This window comes from Micromesistius poutassou (genome assembly GCF_964030765.1).
Source record: "Micromesistius poutassou genome assembly, chromosome: 7".
NCBI classification, from domain to species: Eukaryota; Metazoa; Chordata; class Actinopteri; order Gadiformes; family Gadidae; genus Micromesistius; species Micromesistius poutassou.
In genome coordinates this window covers 2,354,639-2,381,138 of record NC_140277.1, presented here as the reverse complement: position 1 = coordinate 2,381,138, position 26,500 = coordinate 2,354,639, and the positions used below count along the sequence as shown (strand labels likewise).

General features: G+C 47.8%; 1 protein-coding gene across 1 annotated transcript in view; it reads left to right on the top strand.

Moving 5' to 3' along the window:
• macrod2 (mono-ADP ribosylhydrolase 2) overlaps nucleotides 1-24,427 on the top strand; it is a 351,067-nt gene extending 326,640 nt beyond the window's left edge. Inside the window, exons 9-10 of the mRNA XM_084470307.1 lie at nucleotides 17,741-17,819; nucleotides 24,364-24,427. Of these exons, the coding sequence (XP_084326433.1) occupies nucleotides 17,741-17,819; nucleotides 24,364-24,410 (126 nt within the window). The 3' untranslated portion in view covers nucleotides 24,411-24,427. The remainder of the gene's footprint in view (nucleotides 1-17,740; nucleotides 17,820-24,363) is intronic.
• The last annotated feature ends 2,073 nt before the right edge of the window (nucleotides 24,428-26,500 follow it).

Here is a 26,500-nt window from a genome sequence, read left to right as displayed (position 1 = left end):
TGTTTTTTCCCTGCTGAGAACATATACATTTATACGGATGTAAAAGGAAAATCTGTGACATCCGTTCAGGTGATTAGTCTGATATTTCCCCGGCTTACTACTAATGATAAGTAGAAATGTCACATTAACCCATTTGTTGTTGTTCATGGTGTTAGTTTCTTGAAGTTTCTTTGCCCATATTATAAAATAATTGTGCATTGGTGTTTACAGGCGTTTATAGGTTCCACATCTTCAAAGTGTGAAGTGCTCACTCAGTCATTTAGAGACACAATCACAATCATCTGTGTGAAAAATACGTGAGAACTTACCTTTTAGATTTTCTCTAGTTCTGGAGCGCAGAAGAGGCATGAATTTCCTCCCTGATGTTTTGCTCTCCTGTTTACAAAAGCAGGGATTAATTTTGCTATCGACGTGTTGGCAGCGGGCCAAATAACGCAGCCACAACAACAACAACACAACAAGTCAGCGGTGCGTCACACGGGCATCTTTAGCAGAAAAGCCATTATGAAAAATAAAATCCATCAAGGCCGCCATTAACGCTCAATCAGACGAAATAAGCGAGGGACTTGAATGAAATGCCTGTCAGCCTCGCCTTCTTATCTCGGAGGCATGAAAGATAGGACGATATACCTGTCCCCCTCGCCCTTCCCCGTCCCCCCCTCCTCCTCTGTCTTACCCCCTTGTCTGTGGGCTCCCCTCCAGCCCCCCCCACCCCCCACCCCACCCCCCCAGTACTGTCTCGCTGATAAAGAGGACTGACCCGTTCGCTTCCTGTCTCCCCCTGCGTGAGCTGTGACGGCTAAGCTGTCTGTTGACCCCCACGACCTCGCAGGCGCTGCCTCGCAGGAAGTGAAGTCTCCATTACACACACACACACACACTCACACACACACTCACACTTCCTGCCATCTGCCTCGGTCTTCACTACTGCCAACCCCAACCCCCCCACCACCACCACCACCCCCCGCACTCCCACCCCACACATCCCCAAAGCAAGGAGCGGCCTGTGAGACAGCACACAGATAACACACTGTACACACATGGCCAGCCACGGAGCACGTGTGACAGCTCGTGTAAGCAGCAGCAGCAGCAGCAGTGCCGCTTTAATCTTAAAGATGTCTTCTGGCGTCAGGGTAAAGGAACCGGCCGCACACCTTACGACAGGCAGTGCGTCGGATGACCCTGCTTCACGGTGGAGCTATAGCACAACGGTGGTATGGTTCTTGAAGCCTTGAAGCCTTTCTAGAAAACCTTTCTATTTTTAATCACGTAACTAGAATCACATTTTGTTCCCTTTCTTGAAGACGTTAACAACCGACTCTGGGCTGGAGATCGGCGGATGCGATACCCAGAGCATAACAAAGCCCTTCCAGAAGGCTATGGATAACAGTCTGCAGACTGTTGTTGTTGAAGCTATATCATTTCTCGGCACACACACATAAATGAGGAAGCGTTAGTAATGTCAATGTGTTGTCATTCTCCAATTATCTTGACACGGACCATGAATACATCGTAATTAGATTATAGAATTAGAAGGAACTTTGTGACTGTCGGCCTCATGTGAGATCCTGCTAATTACTGTTGTGTTTAGTTTTAGTGTTCTTGTAGTTGTTTTCCCGTAGCTAAATCTCCAGTATTTGGGTAAAGGAAAAAAGCATATTGTCACAAACACATTCAAGGAACTCAGGCTGTACTAACTTAGCTTTAATGTATTCATAAGGCATATGGTGTGGTATTAAAAATACATTTGTACACAGGAACAGGGAGAGCATTATCACGCTGCGATGCATATGAAATCCCTACCTTTATCATTAAACAATAGAAAACATGACACGGCACAGCTGACAGGCTCGTCGTCAGGAAGCGACTGACAACACAAAAGATGAAAGACTTCTAGCGAGTGCGTCGGGCTGCATTGGCAGGCAGTGTGCCAGCTCGCAGTAATGAGCTAGCATGTTCCCGGTAGCAACATGTTATCTGGTTACGTCATGCAATGCGGAAGAAGCTAGCCGGTAGCCCAGTGCTAGCAGATAGTAGTGTTCATTTTGTCACCTATTTTTAATGTAGTCTTAGTCTTAGTCTTGTGCCAAGTCATATTTAGTCATTCACATATCTTTTTTTGTTAGTCAAGTTTTAGTCGACTAAAAGTCTCGTCATTTTAGTCTAGTTTTAGTCAAAAGAGAACTCAAGGTATCTTAGTCAAGTTTTAGTCGACTAAAAGTCTTTAGTCTAGTTTTAGTCAAAAGAAAACTCAATATATCTTAGTCAAGTTTTAGTTTAAACATTTTAGTCTTTTTTTAAATAACGATTATTTCTGATAATCATTTCAGTCAAATAGTGTTTCACACATCTCAAATATTGGTTAAATGTCATAATTACCTGACAAAATACACTTGTTGAATGAATTTTGATGGATGCAACTTTCTGAACTACAAGCCATGCATTGCACACATTCCACACGCGTCACACACACGTGAAACACAGCACGCGAGGACGTTAAGAAGAAATTGGCGTCGGGAGAGTTTAAAACGATCAAAAATCAAGGAAAGTCTACTGTGTGGAAGTATTATGAAGTTATGATTGTGCTCGCAGTTAACGCACACTTGTTGCGCTAATCGGTTGACAATTCCAAAATGCCGTGCATACGTTTAATAAAGGCGTGCTTTCATGGTACAAACGTAAATGAGACATTACTAGTGTGAGAAAAAAATCTCATGATGAAAAAGCAGAGACGATTGTAGACGAAAATGGAGATTTTATTTAGTTTTTATTTTATGCAAAACATTTTAATCGTCTTTTTTCGTCAACAATAATGCATGTTAATTTAGTCTTAGTCAGCGTTTTTGGACATTGGTGCAGTCTCGTCATCGTCTCGTCTTAGTCATGGAAAAAAAGGTTGTTGACGAACATATTTAGTCTTGTCTCGTCTGACGAAATTAACACTAGCAGATAGCAGCTATCTTTGTGTGAGCTGGTAGCACCATGCTAGCACATTGCTAGCAGATGGCCGTTAGCAATGTGCTAGCTGGTAGCACCATGGTATCTGATAGCAACAGGCTAACTGGTAGCAGTGCGCTAGCAGGGGCACAGGGGGCACATTTGTAGGTGAAGAAAATCATCAACGCAATGTCACAAATTAAATGTTTTCTCGTATTGACCTGTATCGATCACCGGGCGTTCACCTATTTCCAGACGAGCAGCGGCAGTTTTTCAGAGTTCAGCCGCCGCGCTCTGTGTTTCAGACAGCCGCGGATATGAAATGCGTATCGCAGACTGATTAAACTTTCAGTGAATCCTGGAAAGCTTTTCCTCCCGTTAACCAGCCCGACGATATGGACTCGCTTTCTTCTCTCCCTCGCTTTCTCGCTCTCTCGCTCTCTCTCGCTCTCTCTCTCTCTCTCTGCGTTTCCCACAGATCCCTCTGACCAATGGGGCCTTAAAACCTTTTGAAAGTGCTGAGTGGAGGTGCACTCGAGTTTGAGTAAGGGTTATGTTTCGGGAGCAGGCGGTGAGCGGGCGAGCGGGCGAGCGGGGCGCAGGGAGAGAGCCAGCCAGCGGTGATAAATGCGGTTCTTTTAATACAATAGCTTTGTAGGTCACTGTGTGTGGAGGGAGCGGAGGGGTGCCGGAGCGAGAGGGGGCGAGAGGGGTGTCTCCAAGGCTCCCGCTCCTGCTCCCGCCCGGGCCCCTGCTCAGCCCCGCCGACACGGGGAACACACAACCTTTAAGGAGGGAATTGAAAAGGTCACGGCGGAGGCATGCAGAATGGTAATAAAGCGCCGCGCTTCCAGAGGTCGCGGGGGGTCAACGGGGGCTTCATTCCTTCTGTGTTCCTCGCCCTCCTTCCCCCGCTCTTCATCCTCAAACGCTTTCATCGTCCGTCCATGGCGTCCCCCTCGTTAGGTGCTCCGGGTGTGTCGCGGTTACGGACGTCGTGGTGAATTCAGGCCTGTTGAAGATGAAGGATTTATCGTGGCGTGATGGTTTCATAACGTGGCTGCACCCAGGCCACCTCTCTGTGGCTGGAAGCGTTGATCTATCGCCGTGACACCCACTTTCTTATCACCACCCTGGGTTTAGTTTGTTTTCTCTCTCTCTCTCTCTCTCTCTCTCTCTCTCTCTCTCTCTCTCTCTCTCTCTCTCTCCCCCTCCCTCTCTTGCTTGCCTGCTTGCGCACTCACTCTCCCTCGCTCACTCTCTCTCCCTCGCGTGCGCTGATCTTGCTCGCACTCTCTCTCTAGTTCTCTCCCTTTATCTCCCTCTCGCTCTCCCCTGACCTATTTTGGATAGACTTGGCGGTGAAGAGACAGAGCTAGAGTGTCTACCTGGACCTGGTTGGAGGTGTGGAAGAGATAGGCTTACGGGAGTGCTCAGTTTACATCCCCAAGCACGCACACACACACACACTCTCTCTCTTCTCACCGAGATACTGTTCCAAGTGACCGTTTACCATCTGCGGGAAAAAGTCACCCATTATGTTATTTACATCGCCGCCAACGCATCAATAAGCTGTTTCTGCGATGGCTCCCTGGGCCTGCAGTCAGGCCTGGTGGGGTTCCATGAGCAGGGGACGGGCGGGGGTCTGGTGGGGCTGCATGACGGAGTGAGCGCTCTCCGTGCTCTGGAGTCCCCCCGGAGTGGTCCCTCCACGCCGGACGCCACTTCCTGCTCGTCTAATTAGTCCCCCGGCTCACGTATAACGGTGTGTATTTATCAAGAACATTAATTAGTAGCCAGACTGCATATATTACTTAAACACAGTGCATGTCCTTGTTTGTTAAAGTACTAACACCGGGGGGGGGGGTGTCTCTTTGCTATCCCCTTGACGCCGCTCGGCCCTCCTCGTTCATCAAGCCCTTCAAAAGGGTCATTTTTTTTTTTCCTTGTGTGTTTTCCCCTTCTTGTTTTGTTTCTAAATGTGTACGTAAAGCAGTTTCTAAACATTATTAATTGCGCCGCACGTCCGTGGCAGTTTGTCACGCGGCGCGGCGTTCAGCCGGTTGTCAGGGAAAAGGGAAGGAGGTACGAGTCAAGGTGACGGCTGCTACCCTCTGGAAGCCAGCGGTACTCAGGCAGAGCAGACCCACCGCCGGGCGCGGGGGGGGGGGGGTGCTGTTGCATCGTGGGAAGGGACCGCATGTGATTTCTCTCGGTGCAACAGGCAGGTCAATACAGGCTTCCTCTGAGGATTCCTGGCCCACGCTGGGAAGAGAGGGGTAATAAAAAGGGAGCCGGGCAGGCCGGGACAACGTGGTGCTGTGTAAGAGGGCCACCGTCGATCACGGCCGACTTACGGAAACCTCAGCACCTTTGCCTAATGCGCTACCTCATTGAAATACAGTATCCCCCCCCCCGCCCTCCCCCCTGCTCCCGCGGGCGCCCGCCTTTCCTAGCACCACAGCAATCAAAACGTATGGGCTACGACTGTCGGCGGACTGCTTCTGGGTTCCAGAGGACCCTGGGAAACCAAATCGGCTGCGGTGGTGTTTTGGGGCCCAGCTATGATGAATAGAGGGCCACGTTCAGGTTGTATTTCTGGCTCCTGCGGTGTGTGTGCACGTGCTCAGGCAAAGAGATCAACGCTTTCTCACTCAGTTCTCAATGTATCCAAGGTAAAATTTGGCGCTTTGGATGGCTGTGCCACAACGGTCACTAAGGCAACGTCCAATATGATACGTAAAATGCCAAGTGTTTCTTTTTTTCTCTCGATCCCTGTCGACAAACCGAATAGTTTGATTCCATGTTAAGCATGGTGCCGCCCTTGGATTTATGGCGGCAATTACATTCACTTTCGCAAGTCATTTATTGTTTTGCTCCAGGGGAAATCTATTAAATGCACTTTGTTCCAGATTGTTCTTGGAAAAAGCAACAAATTACAAAAACCGCCAGCTCCCCTCCCTCCCCCCCCCTCCCTGCCTCTCACCCCTCATGAGCGCTCTGATCAGCCTAAACTAAATTGTTTCTCCAGTGCAAACGGCCCTGCCAGGGCTCCCTTGCTCGTCTCTAAGTGGCCCGAGACCAGCGCTGGCTGGCGTGTGCCTTTACCCTGGGGGCATAGCGAGGCAAATACGCAGGAGGACCCTGACACTAATATAGATATATTACCGTCTCGCTCTGAGAGGGATCATGCAAAGCAAGGTGAATCTCTTGTGCCGCTCGCTGGGCTGAATTAATATCAGGGCGATACCATCTCCTTCACGTTCCTCCGCCGCCTTATGGACCGAGGGTCGGGGGGGTGCTCTTCTGAAGGAGGGTAACCTGCTACTGAACCCTGGGTTACCCCTCTCACGAGGAGATGCCTGTGGTCAATACTATGTGTTTGTTATTTAGATGAGCGGTTGCAAAACCTGCTGATTTGTTTGGATACTGGGACATGTTGCTTTACGAAACACATTCGTGCCACTATATTACAGACTATATTATTAAGGCAAGGCAAGGCGACTTTATTTATATAGCACTTTTCATACACAAGGCAGACTCAAAGTGCTTCACATATAAACATTGCCATACAATAAAAGAAAATAATAGATAAGTAATTAGTAAAATAGATAGAAAATAAAGGCAAAGTTAAAAAAAAATACATTTTAGAAAGGCAAAGTAAAAGAAAATGTATTTTAGAAAGTGAGAAAATAAAGGCAAAGTTAGTAATAAAATAAGAAATAGATAGAAGCATTGTAGATTTAAGATTTAGCAGAAAGCTAAAGCAAACATAAACGTCTTCAATCTTGTTTTAAAAGCTGTCAGAGTTGGGGCAAGTCTTAAATCCTCAGGGAGTTTATTCCAGCTATTTGTTGCATAGTAACTAAATCCTGCTTCCCCATGTTTCGTGTTGACTCTGGGGATAATTAACAGATTGGTCTCAGAGGATCTTAGTGGCCTAGAAGACTTATGTAGTGGAAGCATATCAGTTAAATATTTTGGCCCTAAACCATGTAGGAATTTATAAGTTAGCAACATGATTTTAAAATTAAAATCAAATCAGCCTTGCAATCTGTTTTGTAATGTAAATACCTGCTCACCCATCTCTTTATTCCATACCTTCCTTAGTTCCTTAGTATCCTTAATATGGATACTTGAAAAGTACCCTATTGATTTTGTGTGTCTTTGAGAAACAGTTTGAGTTTGTGTGTGTATGTGGGTGTATTTGATTTAATGTATGTATGTATGTATGTATTTAATGTACTTTATGGACTGCTATGAGCACAGATGCTGTGTTAATTCCTCCTATTTAATTCCTTGCCTTTTTACACCTGTTATTTTTGCTTAAACATAACCCGTCAGAAATAAAAAAGAAAAAAATCCTAAATTATCTTAAAATTGCACAGAATAGAAACCCATAAATCAGAGACTTTTCCCAAACTCTCAGAAGGTTAAGATCTCATAGCAAGTTAGCGCGACAGTTTTGATGTCGACTCCAAACACCTGGTACTTCTCCTAGTGCCTCTGGTTGTATACTTCCTTTATTCCACACACAATACAGAATCCTGCGGTTTGAAGCATCGCTCTTCAAATTTAACAAGAACACGCTTGTTTTGTTAAAATGGTGCTAAAGAGAACTGCTATTGGGTGGTTCTGTCATCGCTGTTTTAACTCCATTTTATTCAAACCATCTTTCCCCTTTCTGTACTCATAATACCGACCTTAGACGTCTGAAATGGAAACGGAAACCTATCTGGCGGGGGTGATTATGAGGTTGTCTCTCTTTACGGCTGTTCAGAGGCACATCTGACATCCAGTGTGTTCCAGCACGTGGGTGTGAGAAGTAAAAATAATCCATCTCTGAAAAAATGGAGACGAGACACAAACTCAAGACACTACTCAATTGATTGCCTTTCTGTTGGGATTTGAAAGCAAAGAGGGCTTTAATGGAGCCTTTCATCAAGGGCTCATTGCCAAGTATCACACAGACTGGGAGACGAGAGGAGAGCAGGAAACAAATGTATGATTCTGCCTCAAACGCCTCGTAAGCCAGCCTTTGTCGGCACTTTTTAGAAACCACCCTTAGGTAGCAAAGGGGTTGTAGCCTATGTGAACCCTGTGCTCAGTGCGGCCCTTCAGGCACAGCCCAGGGAGGGAACCAGAGACGGGGGAAGACACAGTGTGGAGAGCAAAGGCATTCCGATGCGTATTTTGAGAACACATTTGTTCCGATCTACATTGTTACAGAGCGATTTTGTCTTTGTGTGTGTGTCTGTGTGTGTTTGCGTGTGTGTTACCAGCTCAGTCTTGTGTGTGGGATTGTGCGTGCGTTTATGTGTGGGCATGAACGTGTGGCTGCATGAATGTGAACGTGTGTGTGCATGTATGTGTGCACGTGCGCGTGTGTGGGCATGCACATGTGTGTGCATGTATGTGAACATGGGTGTGCGTGTGCGCTTGTGTGTGTGTGTGTGTGTGTGTGTGTGTGCGCGTGTGTGTGCACGTGTGTGTGCATGTACAGTATGTGAACGTGTGTGTATGTGTGTGTGTGTGTGTGTATGTGAACGTGTGTGTGTATGTGTGTGTGTGTGTGTGTGTGTGTGTGTAAGAGACTGTCTAGGTCTTTGTGCTGCGTTTCCTGGCCTGCCAGAGTCATTCTGCTGCTGTGATTCTTTCCCACCGTCCAGGACAGGCAGGGCTTGAATGCAGCCCGGGCAATATTACCATTGGGACACCTTGATTGGATTCCCTCTCATCTGGCGCTGTTACACAATGATACTGCAGGCCAGGGGGAGTCACTGGATGGATGACATATTTCTTCCCAGGAAACCGTCCCAGGCCCAGCTGTCAGGGGGGCAAACACACATTTGAATAGAGTGGATGTTTGTGCCAAGTGTCCGCAAACGCACGCGCGCGCACACACACACACACACACACACACGTGTGCGGACGCTGACACTATCAGTGACCACTACAAATCCCATATATTGTGGAGCGAGGCATCAAGTATGATTTATTGAACAATTAAAAGGAGGACGGATAGTTGCGCATTTTTTTTCTCTGACTTTAGCTTTCTTCCCTTCGATTCTTCTTCTTTCGTCGGCGGGTTTAGACTTTGTCCTAACGTTCTTGTTTATTTTGGGTTTTTTTTCTCTGCACAGTTTCTCCACCCAGAAGAATTTTCCCTGTGCCGGAGTGAAATTGTGTTTCACCCTGACAGCGAATACGGGGTGTGTAATGGCTTCATCAACCGAAAGGGCACATAACAGGTTTAGCTCTGAGTGAGTCCTTACCTGGCCACTCACACACTAACCTCCCCCTCCCTCCCTCTCTCTATCAGGGAGCCGGCACCGCGGGCCTGTTCCCGGCCACTGGGCAGGTATTGACTCAACAGAAGAGAAGGACGGGGGAGGGGGGGGAGAGAAATGAAAGCTTAGTGGATGTGACAAGCCGTGAGGGAGAGAGGGAGGCCGGGTGGACACAATGGCCGACTCGTTTCTACATGGCACCCATCCGTCCCCCTCTGCCGGAGGTTTAACCGGAGCGAGCCGCCGTAGCGCGTGGCCGGATGAGGGTCTGTAGGCCCCCTAAAAAGACGGCAACCCTGGAAGAACGGCCCCTCTGGCGTCTCCGGGAGCGCTACGGGTAAAGACGCAGCCGCGCAACGGCGAATGATTAAAAGCACAACAGGGGAAAGATGAACGCGAAACACGGGGACTGATTAAAGCGTCGTTTGAATCATCATCAAATGCCGTCTCGTTAAAACAAAGAGATGCACGAGCCACACGAGCACAGGGTCTGCTCAGAGTGGAGCTGGTTGTGAGGACGATTGAATGAGGATATGAGTGAGACTCGCCGCCAAGAGTGCTCATCTGATGTATGTCGTGTGTTTAGATGACACTGTGCAAACACGCATGTCACACACACGCACACACACACACACACACACACACGCACGCAATCAGCATGTATGTGTGACTAAATTATTATAGACGTTAATAAGACTAGCCGCCAAGAGAGCTCCTCTCATATATGTCAAGTATGTCAAATTTAGATAACACTATGCACGCACGCACGCACACACACACACACACACACTCACACACATAATATTCAGCATCATTAGCACCCCACCAGCATACTCCTTAAGGTGCACGACCCACAGGGCGGCGAGGATGGATCACCGACCCCCCCCCCCCTCCACTCTTCATCATTGACCCCTGACCTCTACCCCTGCTGAACTTCCTCCCGTCAGTACCATTCACTGTAACGCCAGCCTTTAGTCCATCTAGGCTATATCCACTCGCCCATTCCACATTCGCCCTATTCCCAGTGGTGACAAACTGGGCTCTTTCCCGCCACTTTAATTATTTCACTATCAATATAAATTGGCTCATTTGTCACCCAGAGATTATTGTGCTATCGGTCACGCGCTGACTACCGGTCCCCGTTCGGGCGCACGGGGCCCGCAAACGCCGGTGGATTTCGTCCCTATGTCCCCCGCGAGGATTCCTTAGGCTACTCCCCGAGACACTTTGCAGGCTTCCGTAGCGTCGCAGAGACACTTTCATTAGTGAGAGAGTGGTCGTTAACCGTTTAGGGGCCGTCAGTCGGGGGCCAGGGCCAGCCGTTGGAGCTCCTGTGTCGGGGTATGGAGTACGGTGCAGCAGGAAACCGCTGCGCTCAAGGAAAACGTGCAATAACCGGCATGTCAGACTTCCTCGAAGGGTTTCCTGTTTTCCCTGTTTATATTTGATCGGAAGAAAGAGGAAAATTAATTGTATAAAAAACGTATTTGTGTGCTTTAAATGTGCTTTAAATCCGCACCATTTACGTCTCCTAATGAACCTAATGAAATACCGTGTCTCGGATGGGATTAGCATCACAGAATCGGGTTGGGGTTTTGCTGTTTTCCAGAGGTTAGCGCTGGAAGCAGGTGAGGTAACTCGATGTGCGGTAGACTCAGACTGCATCGGCTTCCCTTTAAGGGGGCAGCATTTTCTCTCTTTAAATTGAGTGTTAAAATGCAAAACTCCTCACGCCTGACATACTGTTTTGTTTGTAGCGCGCCGTGCATCAATAAAGCCTTAACCACAACAATGAGAACAAGTTGTTCGGCTGTAATGTGCAAACACACAGAGGCTGCGAGACAGACTGCTGATGAATTACTTTCACCGCCCCAGTGTTTCTTTAGTCCCTTTTTTTGTTTTTTACAGCCGAGTGGCATTATTGTAAATATTCAACATTTTCACCATTAATTATTTAGTGCGCCAGCACAGTCAATATACGCCACAGAATGGCATCAGCTCAGCTCGCACACTTGACATGTGTACATAAGCATTTATCAAGCGCCCGGCTCCTCATTACCATATTAAGCCAACCCCATTGAATATTCCTTTTTTCCTTAATCGCGATGGAGCGAAGCATCCAATGTGGGGCAGCTTTGGCAAATAAATAAATAAAAGAATCAGGGCGTTCAGCACTTTCTGCCTCTCCCAAAAGCGTGGGTGGCGGCGCCCATGCCTTCCAAAAGCCCAATGTCAGGGTTCTCCTTTGATGGCGCCCAGGCTTGGGCGTTTTGTTCAAAGGGCTAACCTTTACTGGGCCTGCCTTTGAAATGATAATTCAGACCCTCACTGCGGGGCGGAGCTGCGGCTGTGTGTGTGTGTGTGTGTGTGTGTGTGTGTGTGTGTGTGTGTGTGTGTGTGTGTGTGTGTGTGTGTGTGTGTGTGTGTGTGTGTGTGTGTGTGTGTGGGTCAGTCAAAGTCAAACTGGATAGGCCCTCGGGGCGGGGGTGGGCGGGTGCTTTGCCAACCCTCCCCGCCCCCCCCCCCCCCCCCTTACCCCTCCATCCATGACCGGTACCAGTCCAGCCCCTAACTGCTGTCAGTGCAGAGACATACCCCTCCCAGCCCCCGCCCCGTCACCCTGCCCCTCCCTCCGTCACTTTTGGGTGGGGGGTGTCGTCAAACAGGCCCCTGTTTCCCCCGCGCCGTCCCCTCCCGGGATGCCAGATTGCAGAGCTGTCCCACGCAGTCAGGAGAGTCTGCGGTAATTGATTAGGGGGGAGGCGTGGGGTGCATCCATTTTGTTGTCTGACCGTCCGTGGTTCACTCGGTCGGCTGCCTGTCACACTCACGGGCTCAGGGCTGTGATTCTTGTTCCCCCCCCCCCCCCCCCCCCCCCCCATTGCGGCGCGTGGCGTCCTCCTGGTGGCGGAGAGGCCACATGTGTGTGTAATTATATCGGTAATAAGGCCTGGCTATGAGCCCCCTGCCTCCCGGTGACCCGGCGCGGCCGGATTGGAGACGGGCGGTTCCCGGCTGATGATGTGTTTGACGCGGCCCGCGGCGCCCTCTCCTTTATGCTTCCATATATTCTCCCGTCTCGCGGGAATTATTCCATCCGTCAGAAGGAATTGACAAGCTGTAACATTGTTTTGTGTGATTTATGTATACAATATAATGTTGTGTTCTCTGCACCCGCCTCGTGTTTATATTTGTGTGCGACGAGCCGAGTGATTGAGGAGCCGGGTGTTTGTGCACATGGACACCACAGGTGTGTGTGTGTGTGTGTGTGTGTGTGTGTGTGTGTGTGTGTGTGTGTGTGTGTGTGTGTGTGTGTGTGTGTTTGTCTCCATGTCCACACGGGAAAAATCGATCATCTCCACCAATCATGTCCACAGCGTCTACCAGCGATGGCTGTTTCCCAGTAAATGACCAGTAAGCCTCATGCATCCATCCATTTACCCCCCCAACACCATAACTAGGAACCACTTCACGCACGCTCAGAGATGCCCCAAATCTCTCTCTCTCTCTCTCTCTCTCTCTCTCTCTCTCTCTCTCTCTCTCTCTCTCTCTCTCGCGCCCTCATGGGTCAACCCTCCAGCTGGTACAAACAAGCAAGGGCCACCCTGTGTCTATTATTGTTTGTGACAGAATCAAGGAGGAAATGCGAGTAGCGTAGTATGTCTGCCCACCCCACCCACACACACCCACACACACCTACACACACCCACACCCCCACACACACCAGGCCTCAGGCACATCATATTGGGCTGGCACGGCCCCCGATGTAATTACGGGCATGGTTGGCCAGCTATGACAGCTCATCTGTTAGCCAGTCAGTGGGAAACTAAGGCACCTGGTGAGTCCGTTGCTGGCCTCATGAGCCACACGTGCGCACGCATGCACACACAGGTGATGAATCATATTTTTATAATAAATAAAAATAGAGCTGTGGATCCAGAATGAAACAATGACAATTGTTTCATCGTCATGCAGCACAAACGTCTGACACCCGTTGGGTCTGTCTGCCTGCTAAGAAGACAAAGTGACAGGCAGAGAGAGAGCGAGCGAGAGAGAGAGAGTGAGAGAGTGAGAGTGAGAGCGCGCGTCTCTCAAACCTTGTTTCTTCACATCTCGAGTGACATGTAAATGAGATGCAGAGGCGTAGGTAGTCAGGGTGAACCTCTGGCATTATCATTTTGATTAGTTTCAGTCCTATCATATATTCAGAGCTCATTTAGCACTAACAGGCATTGGCCCTGAATTGATGAGGCTTGATGAATCAAGTGGATGTGGAGGATTCTCTACCGTGTAGCCGCATCGCCATCCATTGTACAGTTTACCTGAATATATTCCTCTGTCATTGTGTGTATGCATGTATGTATATCTACGAATTGACATGCCGTACACATGCCTCCGGAGCGAGATTATCTTTCTATATAAGTAATACATCAGATAAAAAGCAATCAGAGAGTAAAAACAATTACCCGCTGGCTGTGATTGGGTTCAAAGCTACGGTTCCTTGCCTCGCGAAATCAGTTAGCGGGTTAATGACATTATCTTCTCCCATTATGTTCTCGGTATTAAAACAGAGTTTTGTATGTAATATTTCAGCGTGGTGTAGCCCATTTTGCTAGTCCCGACGTTGTAGCATTCAATGTAGGATACGTTTAACAACCAAAACAATCAGAAAGAAAATTCATAAAGGCATTGGACTTAATACATAATATAACAACAGTACATCACGGTTGGGGAAATAAACAGCATGACGGTGTACATTGCCCGGCCCAGTCTCACTGTCATACCTTCCTCATTGTTTGATACCAGGAGAGCCAATCAAACCCCCCTTTGGCAACCGCCATCCAATCAGCAATGAGTAATGACCATGCTGGCATGCATGCAGTGATCCCAGTGTTCTAATTAATCTTCCATTAACTTTCCCAACATTCCATAGAGCGCACACTCTGTTCTCTCACACCCCTAAGAGGTTCACCTTGTTTTATGTTCTTGGATCTCCAAACACGGTAAAGGTGACAAAACAACTCTTTCTGTATTTAAGAATTTTGTGTTATATCTATAGTCCTACTAGTTTATAGCAGAACTTTAGGGGGGTTGGGGCACTGATTCTGGGCCAGTAACCAGCTAAAAAAAAGGGCTACTAGTTTATAGCAGAACTTTTAAGGGGTAAGGGCACTGATCCTGGGCCAGTAACCAGACTAAAAACAGTACTACTAGTTTATAGCAGAACTTTTAGGGGGACAGGGCACTGATCCTTGACCAGTTACCAGGGAAAACCTGTCGTACAGTGGATGAAGTGGCTTTCACAAAAGGAATTTAAAAAGGGTATTTCTACAGCAGCTAGTCTGCACAGCGTTGATTTGAAAACCTTTACAGACACCATTTTATAGTTTACCGCTGCTGGCAGAGTTTGTGTTTGCCAATTACAGGCTTATAGATCCCATCTCCAGCATCATGATTAGTCGAAAACAAATATGAAGCGAAAGAGAGTGAAACGCCCCGTTCACCCAGATTTAAACCCGTCTGGGGTCATACTCAAGATATTAATCTAAAGCATGATTGGTGAGACTAACTCCTAAGTAACAGCATGGCGGATTCTTGTTGCTAGGCAAGCATCTATTTGAACCAAACACTCCAGTAAACATCACACGTCCCCCATCACTGACAACATGCTCTGGAGGATCAGCCTACTGAATACTGATATTAAACTGCATATTATTGAATAAAGCCTTTTTCACAGCCTTTTTCGGCATACTCACAAATACTGGGCATTCAGAGGAAATGCGATTTCTACAAATGGTGCGTCGGGGAGAATAGTCGATGGGCGGCATATATTCCAAGGGTATTCGTGCCCAGAGTATGAAACCCATGCTGACATCGTAGTGGACCCTCACAGCTTCAAACGAGCTGCGGTGAATTGTGGTCGAAATGTTTTCCCTTTATTGCTATCAAAAACAACAGCAAAGGAATGGAAATATTAAATAGTCAACTTTATTGTGGTATCGCTGGGTCGGGGCTCGTGTGCTTTCTTTGTGGCCTGGACTCGAGTCAGAATATTGTTTCACAGCGTGGAGAGAGTTGTCAAGCGCGGCTCTATAAAAGTGTAATGGAATTTTCTGGAGAGTTGCTTTTCACCGCACCCCCTTCTAGCATCTAGATATGATCACTGAGCAATCTGTTGTTGTTAGCTGTTGTGAGTGAGCCTTTTCTTTATTTTATGGCGAGGGGGTCAAGTCTTTAATGCGTTTTATGAACACTTTCAAGACATTTTCAGAAATAAAAGGGCTACTCGCCGGAATACAGCTTTTAACTGTACTCCAAAGCACAGATCATTAACTATTAATGGGGATGTGTCTATAGGATCAGATCTTTGTCTTGTGAGAGAGGGGGAGTAAGATCCTATAATCTCCACTAAACACACAAAAATGTTGAAGCATCTGGGTAGCAGTTATAGCCACCGTTAAGTCTTTGGTGTAAAACATTATACAGCCAAGTAAGCAAATATTTGCAGTGATGCTGTGCAATGCGTCCCCTCACTCTCTCTTCCCCTCCACTCTGGCTAAATCCCTCCATTACTGGGCACTCTGGTTCCGCACTGGAACAAGGGAGAAGTGGTGGTGGTGGGAGGGGAAGGGAGAGTGGTGTGAAAAGACAGTGGAAAAAGGGGTGGATGACCTCCTTTTTTGTTGTTTTTGTCTTCAAACCTGTGGTTCCTTTCTCAAAACCAGTTAAACTATTTGCAAAATTTTGTGGCTGAGAATAGTCATGCTACCACAGCAATCGACCAAATTTACTCTCTCATATTTCAAAATAAAACCAGGCAGGATCAAAGGTGTGTGGTTCTGTTTACTTACTGACGGCACAGTGCAGACTGTATCGTTATGATGTGTGTGCGGAGAATAGGGTTTGCTATTGAATACATGGGACCTTTCTGCATTATTTATGCCGGCGTGTAAGACTGATAGGTGCAGCATTGCATGAACCCTGGAATGGGGGAGTTCATGCGCTTCTATCAACTGGCTGTGCATTAGGGCAGAAATCATTCAAGTATTCAGTTCACTAAGTAAGGGATTTATTTTTCAATCTATCCACCGAGAAGCAGAGAGAACCGTTATTGGATATTTGCTGAGCTATATTTATAAGAAAAGAGGCAAAAAATATGCAGATTTATTTTCTTCCTATATTTGTTAGTAAGGGGACGTTTGCTCAAATCCTTTAAAATTATTACTCGGAATTTAAATATTGCATTTTTCCATCGTTTTATTTCTAAGCCGGTCATCAAATGTTGATTACGGCCATGGTTTAATAGGTGGTAAGCTGCCGTTTTTATGATACAATATATCTACCCTGAACAGCACTGAACCGAGAAAGAAGGCGTATAGAATTAGGCCATTGACCTCGCCAGTCCCATAGCCAACCATTTGATAATTTACCTACCGCTACTAGGGTAATAGACGGAAAGCAAGGCTTACCAAGGCTATACTTTTGTTAGTCTGGTAAGATGTTTTTGCTACTGGCAGGGTCAGTGAGCTGAAACAATGATGCCTTTAAGAGAAGGCAATTATTTATTGGAATACTGCAGTAGATGCTGCTGTTTCTCTCTGATTATGATACATATTGTATAGAGTTCTCCTGAAAAGATCAGAGGTGTCTACAACAAAATCCAAAAGACTTGACAAAATGTACTTTTTTCCAAATCGATGTTGGGCGAATCCTTTAACTGTCCATTTCCAGTGAGAACAGAACCTTAATCCGATTTGATGGTTGAGGCCTTGAGAGAATAAACTCCACTACTTACTCCACTACACTAGTTACTGTTTAGCATAATTCATTGCAATTCAAAAAGTTAACATATATTTTGTTTTCAAAGGTTCGGAGATGGGTACCAATTGCAAATCTTTGAAAATAACAGAAATGGAGGGGAGCTTTGTGTTCTTTAGTGTTATGATTGTGGGCTTTTAAAAACGGTACACAGTTGGTGGTGCATACTATCCTTCATTGCCAAGAAATATTCCATGTTAGGTTTACAAATATTTAAAATGCCACCAGATGACTGCCTCATGCCTTCTGCAATGAAGACTGTTGCTTAAACCAAATGAAGAAAAGAGTGAATGAAAGACAAAAAGTGTACCTATACACACAAAAATCACACCAGCCATCCAGTTGTTCTTTCGTATTGGCATTGTGCCGATATTCTGGCCGAAGCAAAACCTTGAACTGTGTCTCAATAGAGAATAGAAACTTAAGGGAGTCACTTTCTCTCTCTCTCTTTGTTGTTGTTGTTGTTGTTACTATTGTAATGCCTTCTAATATCCACCAAGACCCCATGTCTGAGTGGTCTTAGGCAGGAAGGTAACTAATTGGATTTCTGAATAGTAAATTGGCAATAATCAGATCTGCCACTATGGCCGCCCTACATTTAGTTTGTTTGTCAGGGGTAATTTCCCATGTGTAAGGTGTGATTCCTTCCAGTTTAATGACCCATATCCTCTGCTTCTTTTGTCTCCCCTGTGCAGATAACAAGAGTTATATTCTGCGTCTTCCTGGATACCGACTATGATATCTACAAGGAGAAAATGGCCGAGCTCTTCCAAGGTGAGTGTCTTCTACTCGGGCCTGGCTCCGCTGGGACCACGTCTTTGAAACACAACAGAGAGATTCCACAGTGAAGGGATACAGCTAAAGCGTGCAGTCCTATGATCAATGCTCGAGGAGAACATATTATCCCCTTCCGGTGTTAATAAAGTTCTGTCCAATAGTTTTCTGAATGTAATAGAATTTGACCTAATCTAATCAAATGTAACCTTGTTCGGGGTAATTTAGTGGCCGATATGATCCCTCTCTGTTGTGCTCCTCGAGGCCCATGTCTGTGTTCTTTATAAGGTGTTCAACATTTATCTTAAGCGTCCCACTGGGAGCGACGGGACTCCTGGCGAGTCCAATGAGTGTGAGAGCTACCCCGAGGAACAGGTGGGCTGAGGGAGACAGCGCTGGCTGACGTACAACTCCCAGTGTTTCAGTGGTTCAGTGTTTGTGTTGCTCTAGTAACTTTGATTACCCCCGTGGTAAGGATATGGGTTTTATATTCAATGTCTGTATTTTTGCATAATTACCCCATGGTTTTTGAGCATACATTTGCATTATTCGTTACTTTCTATTATTTTATTTGACAGACTCATGCTCCTGACCTTGTTGGGGTCTGTGGCTCTGAGTGAGTTGTCTGGGCAAAGCATTCCCAAGGAAATTAGTGTGTATTGCTTTTTGATGTTGTTCTTTCATCACTGCGATCCCCGGTGGGAGATTATTGGTTCTCATCTTTTTATTTACCTTCAGTTAATATGCTCATACAAGTTGCACAGAATAGGAATTTCAGATGTTTCACCTCGACTGGGTCCCAGCTTGCCCAGTTAAATGATATCATTCCAAACCTTTTATTGAAGGCCAGTCCAGCAAATTCCAGGCGTACCAGTGTGGCCTACCCAAGTCCCAAGATGTGAAAGCTCTAAAAAGATAGAGGAGCAAAAAACGACCACTCCGTCTTCAATAACAAGTCGCTCCTCAGAATTTATATGATTTGGTTATTTTAACATTGTATCTGCTTGGCTCCATCGACCCCCCCTTTTTATGTGACCGACCTCAATTACGATCCTGGTCCAAAGAAAAAGGACCCCTGCAATCTCAGTAATCATGGAGCATGCTGAAGCCGTACTCCCCTGCCGGGCATTGAAAAAAAACCCACCATTATTTTCCACTCTCAGCTCTATCTCTCTACACACACTGTCCCAACGTCCCACCCTCATTTCCGTTCTCAGCCACCGGGGGAGCACTCGGATCAAGAGCAGAGATCCATGCAGCTAAGGGGGACGGGGGGACGGGGGGACGGGGGGGACGGGGGACAGGGGTAGGCTACCCATTTCCAGACTGGAATTATCTTCAATTGACCTCCTGTTTGTGTATAGCCTCCTATCGCCCCCGCCTCTCTCTCTCTCTCTCTCTCTCTCTCTCTCTCTCTCTCTCTCAGGCCTCCATCCCCTTCTGCTTCTAAACATAAAGAATGTTTTGTTTTGCCCACCACTCCTCCACCCTCACCGCCACCGCCACCACCACCACCCCCCGTGCCCAGACTCTACCCTAAAAGATTATGTTCCCGGGATGGGTGGGTGGTGGTGGGGGACGGCAACACCTAATTATATTGGCGGCCCCCCCCCCCCTGCGCCCACCAGCACCCATCTCATCACATTAGCGCTCGGGGACGAGACGCCGGAACCACTGTTTCTCTTGTTATCGCACCGCGACCAGTAACAAGTGCAATCACAGAATAACCCCACAGTGTGAACGGGTGGGGCGGCTGGGGGGGGGGGGGGGGCAGAGGAGAACAGAACAGAACGGCTCCACAAGAGCTGCGTGTAGGGAATCAGACAAGGGGGGGGGGGGGGGGGGAACTTGTGCGAGGAACTATTGTTTACCAACCGGCAAGGAGTTGCTAATGAGGCCTGCGGAGGTCAGCAGTCTTAGGTGTGATGAAGTGGGAAACCTTTTCATGAGGCGGCCGCTGACCAGCAGTGCCAGGAGGGTCTGGTGTCCGTCCTCATCAATGAGGAGGGACTATGAGGAGGGACTTCACCCCCGAGGTCGGGCTGTCTTTTGTCGTTATTTGGTCGGGGGCAAAACGTGCGAGAGCTGTATTGGTTTTGATCCCTGGTAACGGCTTATTACTGGAGGACGTCTGTTTCCCACACTATGGACGGTTCGGCTTTGGAAGTAAGTTGGTTAAAAAGGGTACCTTGTGGGGACGGTATGAGTGCCCACAATGCTATGGATAAGCGGAAGCCCTGGTACACACATGTCTGAAGTCTACATGCTGTGGTGCTCGCTCTTTTATTTATTTTGACCACTTTCCTACCATTCCACAATGCCATTCTGACTGTGACAGGAACGTAGATTTGGTTCTCTAGTAATGTTTCGCCCCAAAGATTGTCAGTAATGGAGGCCAAGACTATCCAATTATTCCACCCATTTACTTTTACCGGCTAATCCTTAATCAGGGTTTCGGTTGGCTGGGGATGGATCTCAGCACTGCTGGCACTACTGAGGCAGAGGAACAACTAGCCTCATTCAGGACCCACCATGCACTATGTGGGGGAGTGGGATTCAAACATGGAGCAGCAATGAGTGGCTGAGATGACGAGATGTTAATGTTATAACTAATGTGACTGCAGATAATTGATGCACATTTCAATATGAACAGCGGTTGCTTTGAAATAATCATAAACGTGAATCCATTCAAGGAAGATTGCAACGGAAACTTTATATTCATCCACATATTTTTTATTTCAACTTCCTGCTTTGCAACTTCCTACACACTTTTGCGTTTTCAACAAAAGTGACTAATTGCACATCAAACGTAGCCCATAGACCAGGGACTATTACTTTTCCTTATGTATTCCCAAAAATGGTGAGTTTTTGGGATAGTTGAGAGTGGATTTACTTTAATAGTTTAATAGTTGATAAAGCAAACAGCTTTATAAAGCTGTTAGCAAACAGCTTTATTAGCATTCATTACTGTTAGATGCTATCGCTTTTCCTTTTAAAGTGCTCAGAGAACGAGGCGACATTGCCAGAGTTATTGAGAACAGCGACAGTTATGCAGCACCCAAAAGAAAAACACTGGATGGCAGTGAGAGTAGACGACAGTCTGAAACAGAAACACAATGTAACCCTTCCTAACCGAACCCAACTGGTCCAATGAACGCTGTCAAATGTCTACGGAGTCGCATGATATACGCAAACATATATATATATATATAAATATATATACATTTATAGGTATTTATATGTGTATATATATGTGTATATATATACATATATATATATATATATATATTTATATATTTTTTATATATGTACAGTATATACTGGATATAAATAAATACATTGTCAACATTTTCAACTGCGGATGCAATTAGTTAAACAATTAGCCTGATTGGAACACGGTGACCCCGCGGGTTTGATTCCGCATGTGACATGCTATCCTATTAGGCCATTCAGATTGGGTCGGAGACGCATGATTGACGGCGGGCGTGCCTGGGCACGGGCCGGGTATTACTCTCTGCGGCGCTCGAGCAGGGGGCCAGCTGTGGTGGTGGAGAGCAGAAGCATGTTGGAAATTGATTCTCGGTACACTCCTCTGCTAATATGATCTGGGTGGCTGCCCACAGACTGAGCAGACTCGCTCTTTTTTCCCCAATCAGTCACAGTGCTGACAATATTAACACCACCCATCAGATTGGCTGCAGCCGAAAGGGTTTTCTCTCGTTTCTTTTTCGTTTTTTCTCCCTCCCTCCCTCCCTCCCTCCCTCCCTCCACTGTTTCACTCACTTTTCCACACATTTAATTATAGGGGCCACTTATGTGACTCACCTCCACAATGCATGCAACGCAGACAGAACAACCCCGTACTGTTTGTGATAAAAGCAGCACATTATGTGTCCCTTAAAGAGACGGAGAAAAAAAAAGGATAATGTTGTTTTTCCTTGCAGCTAGACCACCCTCTTATCTGTTTGGTAATTTGAGGACAGATGCTGGCTGTTGTGCACCAGACTGCAACACAACATATTACGGAGCAGCCAGAATGAGCTTCGGTTCGGCCTTGAAAGGCTGAGACTGGAGACACGAGACTGGAAGAAGAAGTGGTAGACGTAAATATAAAAGCATCACAGTTGCTCATGTGAACCTTAGTGTTTTTTTACTCAAAGATCTCCCTCTATTGTGGTGCAGGAACAGCTGGCTCCCACGGCGATGCAGTTTCCAGATTATCATTTAGAGTAGACATGTTTATTAGTTGTAGGCGACTGGATTCTGTTTACATCACTGGAGAATAGTTTGAGCCTTGTGAAGGAAATGGCACTTCCTTCCTTAAGAAGTGCAAATATTTAGAAACTGTAATTCGCAGATGCCTTCACTAGGACTCGTGGGTGAACGTTTATCCATTATCCATTATCCATTTGCATCTGAACTTTGATTTGTTTTCTCTATAAACACATGTGTGTATTCTCGTGCTGAAAGGGCCACCTCTTATCACCACATGACTGCTATGATTGTCCATTCCACACTCGCGCTACGCCAATGATATCAATTTGTGCTCAATTTGGCAGCGCAAGTCATCTCAGGGAATAGATCAATACAAAATAGCAACTGAAACACTGTAGCACTGAAGACAGTTAGAGGAGGACTGAACCTGGGTTTAAGTTAGCTCTGTTCTCAATAAAGAGGAGAACATTGGAGCTGAAGATGAACGTCCTCTCATCAGATGATATGTACTTGTGTGATTCTGAAGCATTTGGACATAAATATACTGCTTATAGAGAGAGAGAGACAGAGAGAGAGAGATTAAAGAGAGAAAGATCTCCCCCCCCACCCCCCACATGCTTCCATGACACTTTGCCTCCGCGGCTCACGACTGTCATACAGAGCGACTATGGAAAGGTCAAAGTTGTTTCGAAACATCTCTGTTCCGTCTGGGAAGGCACTCCACTGTCTTGGTCGGAGCCCACAATACGAGGCCAGCTTTGATCAACGTAGTCCAGAAAGAAGGTTAAGAACAACACACAGGGAAGGGGTCGGACCTCTGACATTACAGTATCTCCGCCTGCCCTTTTCAAAGCACAGCGTGTACTGGGTTGCATCTTTAATCGCTGGACTATTCCTAATAGTGCCAGTTTGTCGGCTGTCGGCTCTAGTTTGAGCCGGCAGCACAGGCCAGCTTTGTTCTCAGAGCTCAACCGCAGTCACCCGCTGTGTACTTTTAGGTGCCGGTGTAACCCAGAAGAGTGACACAACGGTGGCCAGCTAACGTTTCTTAACCATAGGGCGTGTGCTTCGTGTGCTCGACCGCCCCCCCCCCCCCCCCCCCCCCCGACACGATCCTGTCCGTCTCCCCGTGTCTGGCGACGATCAGATCTGGCGACCCCTATATATCACAGCATCACACCGATATTAACCTCTGCGCCGGCAGCCGATCGGCTGCGCTTCCCCCCGCCGCGCCGTTCCCAACGGGGTTTACGATGCATCATTGGCCCTTCCTTTGTGTCCCGGCGTGCGCTGCATTAGATTAATGCGCCGCACGCTTTCCTTCAGTGCGGGACAATGGAGACTTGAGCCCGGGTCCCTCGCACCACAGAGGCAAGCGCTGATGGTTACACCACAACCCATGACAGCAGCCTTTCGTCAAAGTTTCGCCGCAGTTCCCTGCTGCTCCCCCCCGGCCACGTGTCTACGTGTGTATAGCGTGTGCACGTACACACACACACACACACACACACACACACACACACACGCTCGTGCGCCAGGGAGCGTGGCATGCATTTCAAAGGTTTTTTTTTTTTTACATGTAAGCCCCCCCACGAACATAATGTGCGCACACAGACACACCAACACACACATACACACAGGTACCTACACAAACACACCTACACACACACAAACACACCTACACTCACACAAACACACACACACACACAGATACCCACAAACACACCTACACACACACACAGGTACCTACACACACACAGGTACCTACACTCCCACAAACACACACACACACACACACACACACACACACACACAGATACCCACACACACAAAGACACCTACACGCACACGCACGCACACACATACACACAGATCTACCTACACACACACAGGTACCTACAAACACACACACAGAACAGGTGGAACCGCGCTGTACATGCAGAGTTGTTTGATATGTATTGTATGTAACAGACGCTTCTCCCTAACCCCCCATGGTGAGCTCCAGAGTGGAGAGACCCCCACGTCTCTCGCCCTCTATACATTCAGTACACGCCAGTACACTGTTCTCATTCCCGGGTTTCGTTTGCAGGCCCGCAGTCTGAATATGAAGGAACTAAAGTGCTGACTGATGGTTTATTTTAACAGCAGGTTGGCTGTGGGACTGTTGAAACCTTCTGTCTTTGAGCAAAGGCGACGTGTGAATCTGACTAGAGTCAAATATAGACACAAGAGCTGGTTGTTGGCCATGTTATGAGATAATGAAAAATCACACAGGTTGACGTCTCTCTCTCTCTCTCTCTCTCTCTCGCTCGCTCTCTCTCTCCGGCAGAGAACGACATGGAGGTCACGGAGGGACAGTCGAAGGCTGGTGAGTGACAGCATTTTCCTTTTTACCTCTCACAAATTGCCTTCACATCTCCACTAATACAGGCAAGGGAGTGGGTTGAGGGCGGCCGGGGAAAAGCATCAAATCAAACCTTCCTTTTTAATTCTGCTTTAGTTGTTTTGTTGTCGCCGGCAACATCCGGCGTCACGGTCAGGCCTGACAAATTACGGTTGAACTGACTTTGTGTCAGGTGCATCACATTACAAGGGCTTACATCCACCGCTAATTCCCCAACACCGGTGCCTTTATCCGGCTTACCGACCACACAATGGCTTCCGGGCCGCCTCGAGAGGGGAGCCACAAAGAGACAGCGACCGCGGGAGCATCCCCAAACGCCGCGTGCGCATCATGGCCGCCACACCGTCAGAGCGTAATGCTGTTATCGGCCCTCGAATCTCGACCGGAGGCACTGGAACCCCCAGACACTGCTTATCAGGGGAAACCATTGACCTTTGTGCGCGTGCGTTGATGTCCCCCCCCCCCCCCGAAAACAAGCGATGACTCGAACGGCGAGGGGAGTGGCGCCCGGCCATATCTCGGTGTTGTTTTGAAGAGCAGGGAACGATGAGTGAATGAAAGATTGAATGAACTTTACATTTACATAGCGCTTTTCAAGTCACCCAAAGCGCTTTACAGTGAAGGGGGGGGGGGGGGGGCCTCACTAACCACCACCAATGTGTAGCACCCACTTGGGGGATACACCGCAGCCAATCGGCGCCAGAACGCTCAGCACACACCAGCTCGAGGTGGAGAGTGAGGGAATTAATGAATCCGCCAATGATACAGGGGGATGATTAGGGGGCTACATTGAATGAGCCCGGACACCGGGGAATCACCCTACTCTTTTTGCGATAAGTGCCCTGGGACCTTTTATGACCTCAGTGAGTCAGACGATGAACTCTGACTCCGGTTTCACGCTTTAGTTCTTTGCGGTGTGCACTGCTCCCTCCGTACTGCCGTAGTCCCCGGTTGCAGTGCGCCACATTGCCGTTCCCCTGCCCCTGGTCTAATTGGTGTGAACACGCTATGGTGCATGTGCTACCAGCTAAGCAAAAAACATTAGCGATTATCGCCGGCGACGGGCAGATGAGGCGGCGCCATGAAAGACTTGTGTGTTTCTTCACATTCCGCCCATTTACCAATTATATGCCTCCGTGCTCCCAATGAGATTCCAGCGCGAAAACAAATAGACTAGCACTCGTACAGCCATTTCCCATCTCCTTTTCCACGCTGCCTGGGCCCGTCCTGGCGCCCCCTGTCATCATACACTGCGCGAGTGTGACTCACTCGCGGGGTTTTATCAGCGGTACAGCCCTTCCATGCGAAGGTGGACCCACCCCTGGGCTTCTTCTTGTAGCCTCCACGTCTCGTATCATCTACCTCCAGTCCCGGCGCCGTCCAGTTTGGCAGTCTGGACCTCGTCTGGTGGGTCTGTGCTGCTGCTGCTGCCGCTGCTGCTGCTGCTGGCTCAGCATGGCCGTTTGTCCGACAGGGTTTGATTCACTGCTGCCTGGAGCCCGTTCAAAAGGTTTCACCGACCACCGCTCTCACATGGAACACTGCCTTTGTCCCAGAATGTGCTCCAGAGGTACATCCACCCCCTCCACCGCCACCCCTCACCCCTCCGTCCACACACACTCCCGCTCCTCCTCCACCTCCTCCTCCTCCTCGCTGTACTACTCCAGCTGGAGTTGTTCCTTCGCCACATGGAGTTTGGGGGGCATGAAACCGAAATGCGGCGCGGCGACTGTCGAGTGGGCCGCGAACGCGAAAGAGTGAAACAATGGCTTTGTTTTGCTCTCAACCCCCGTTATCGAAGTTGAAGCGGGTGTCCCTGCCTGCTCTCTTTGGCTGCCCTTCTTTTTCATGTCTCGTGGTGAACCAGCCTGGGAAGCAGGCGAATCTGCGAGCTCATGTTGTATTCGCTCTGGCGTACGCGTCTGCCCCCCCCCACTCCCACAGAGCTCCAGCAGCCATACCCAACCGTTTATTGGATAGACACGATGGCAGAGAACCCCCCTATCAGAGAGCTGTTTAGCCATTTTCATAAACAACCAAGATGGCTGTCGCCGGCGTGTCA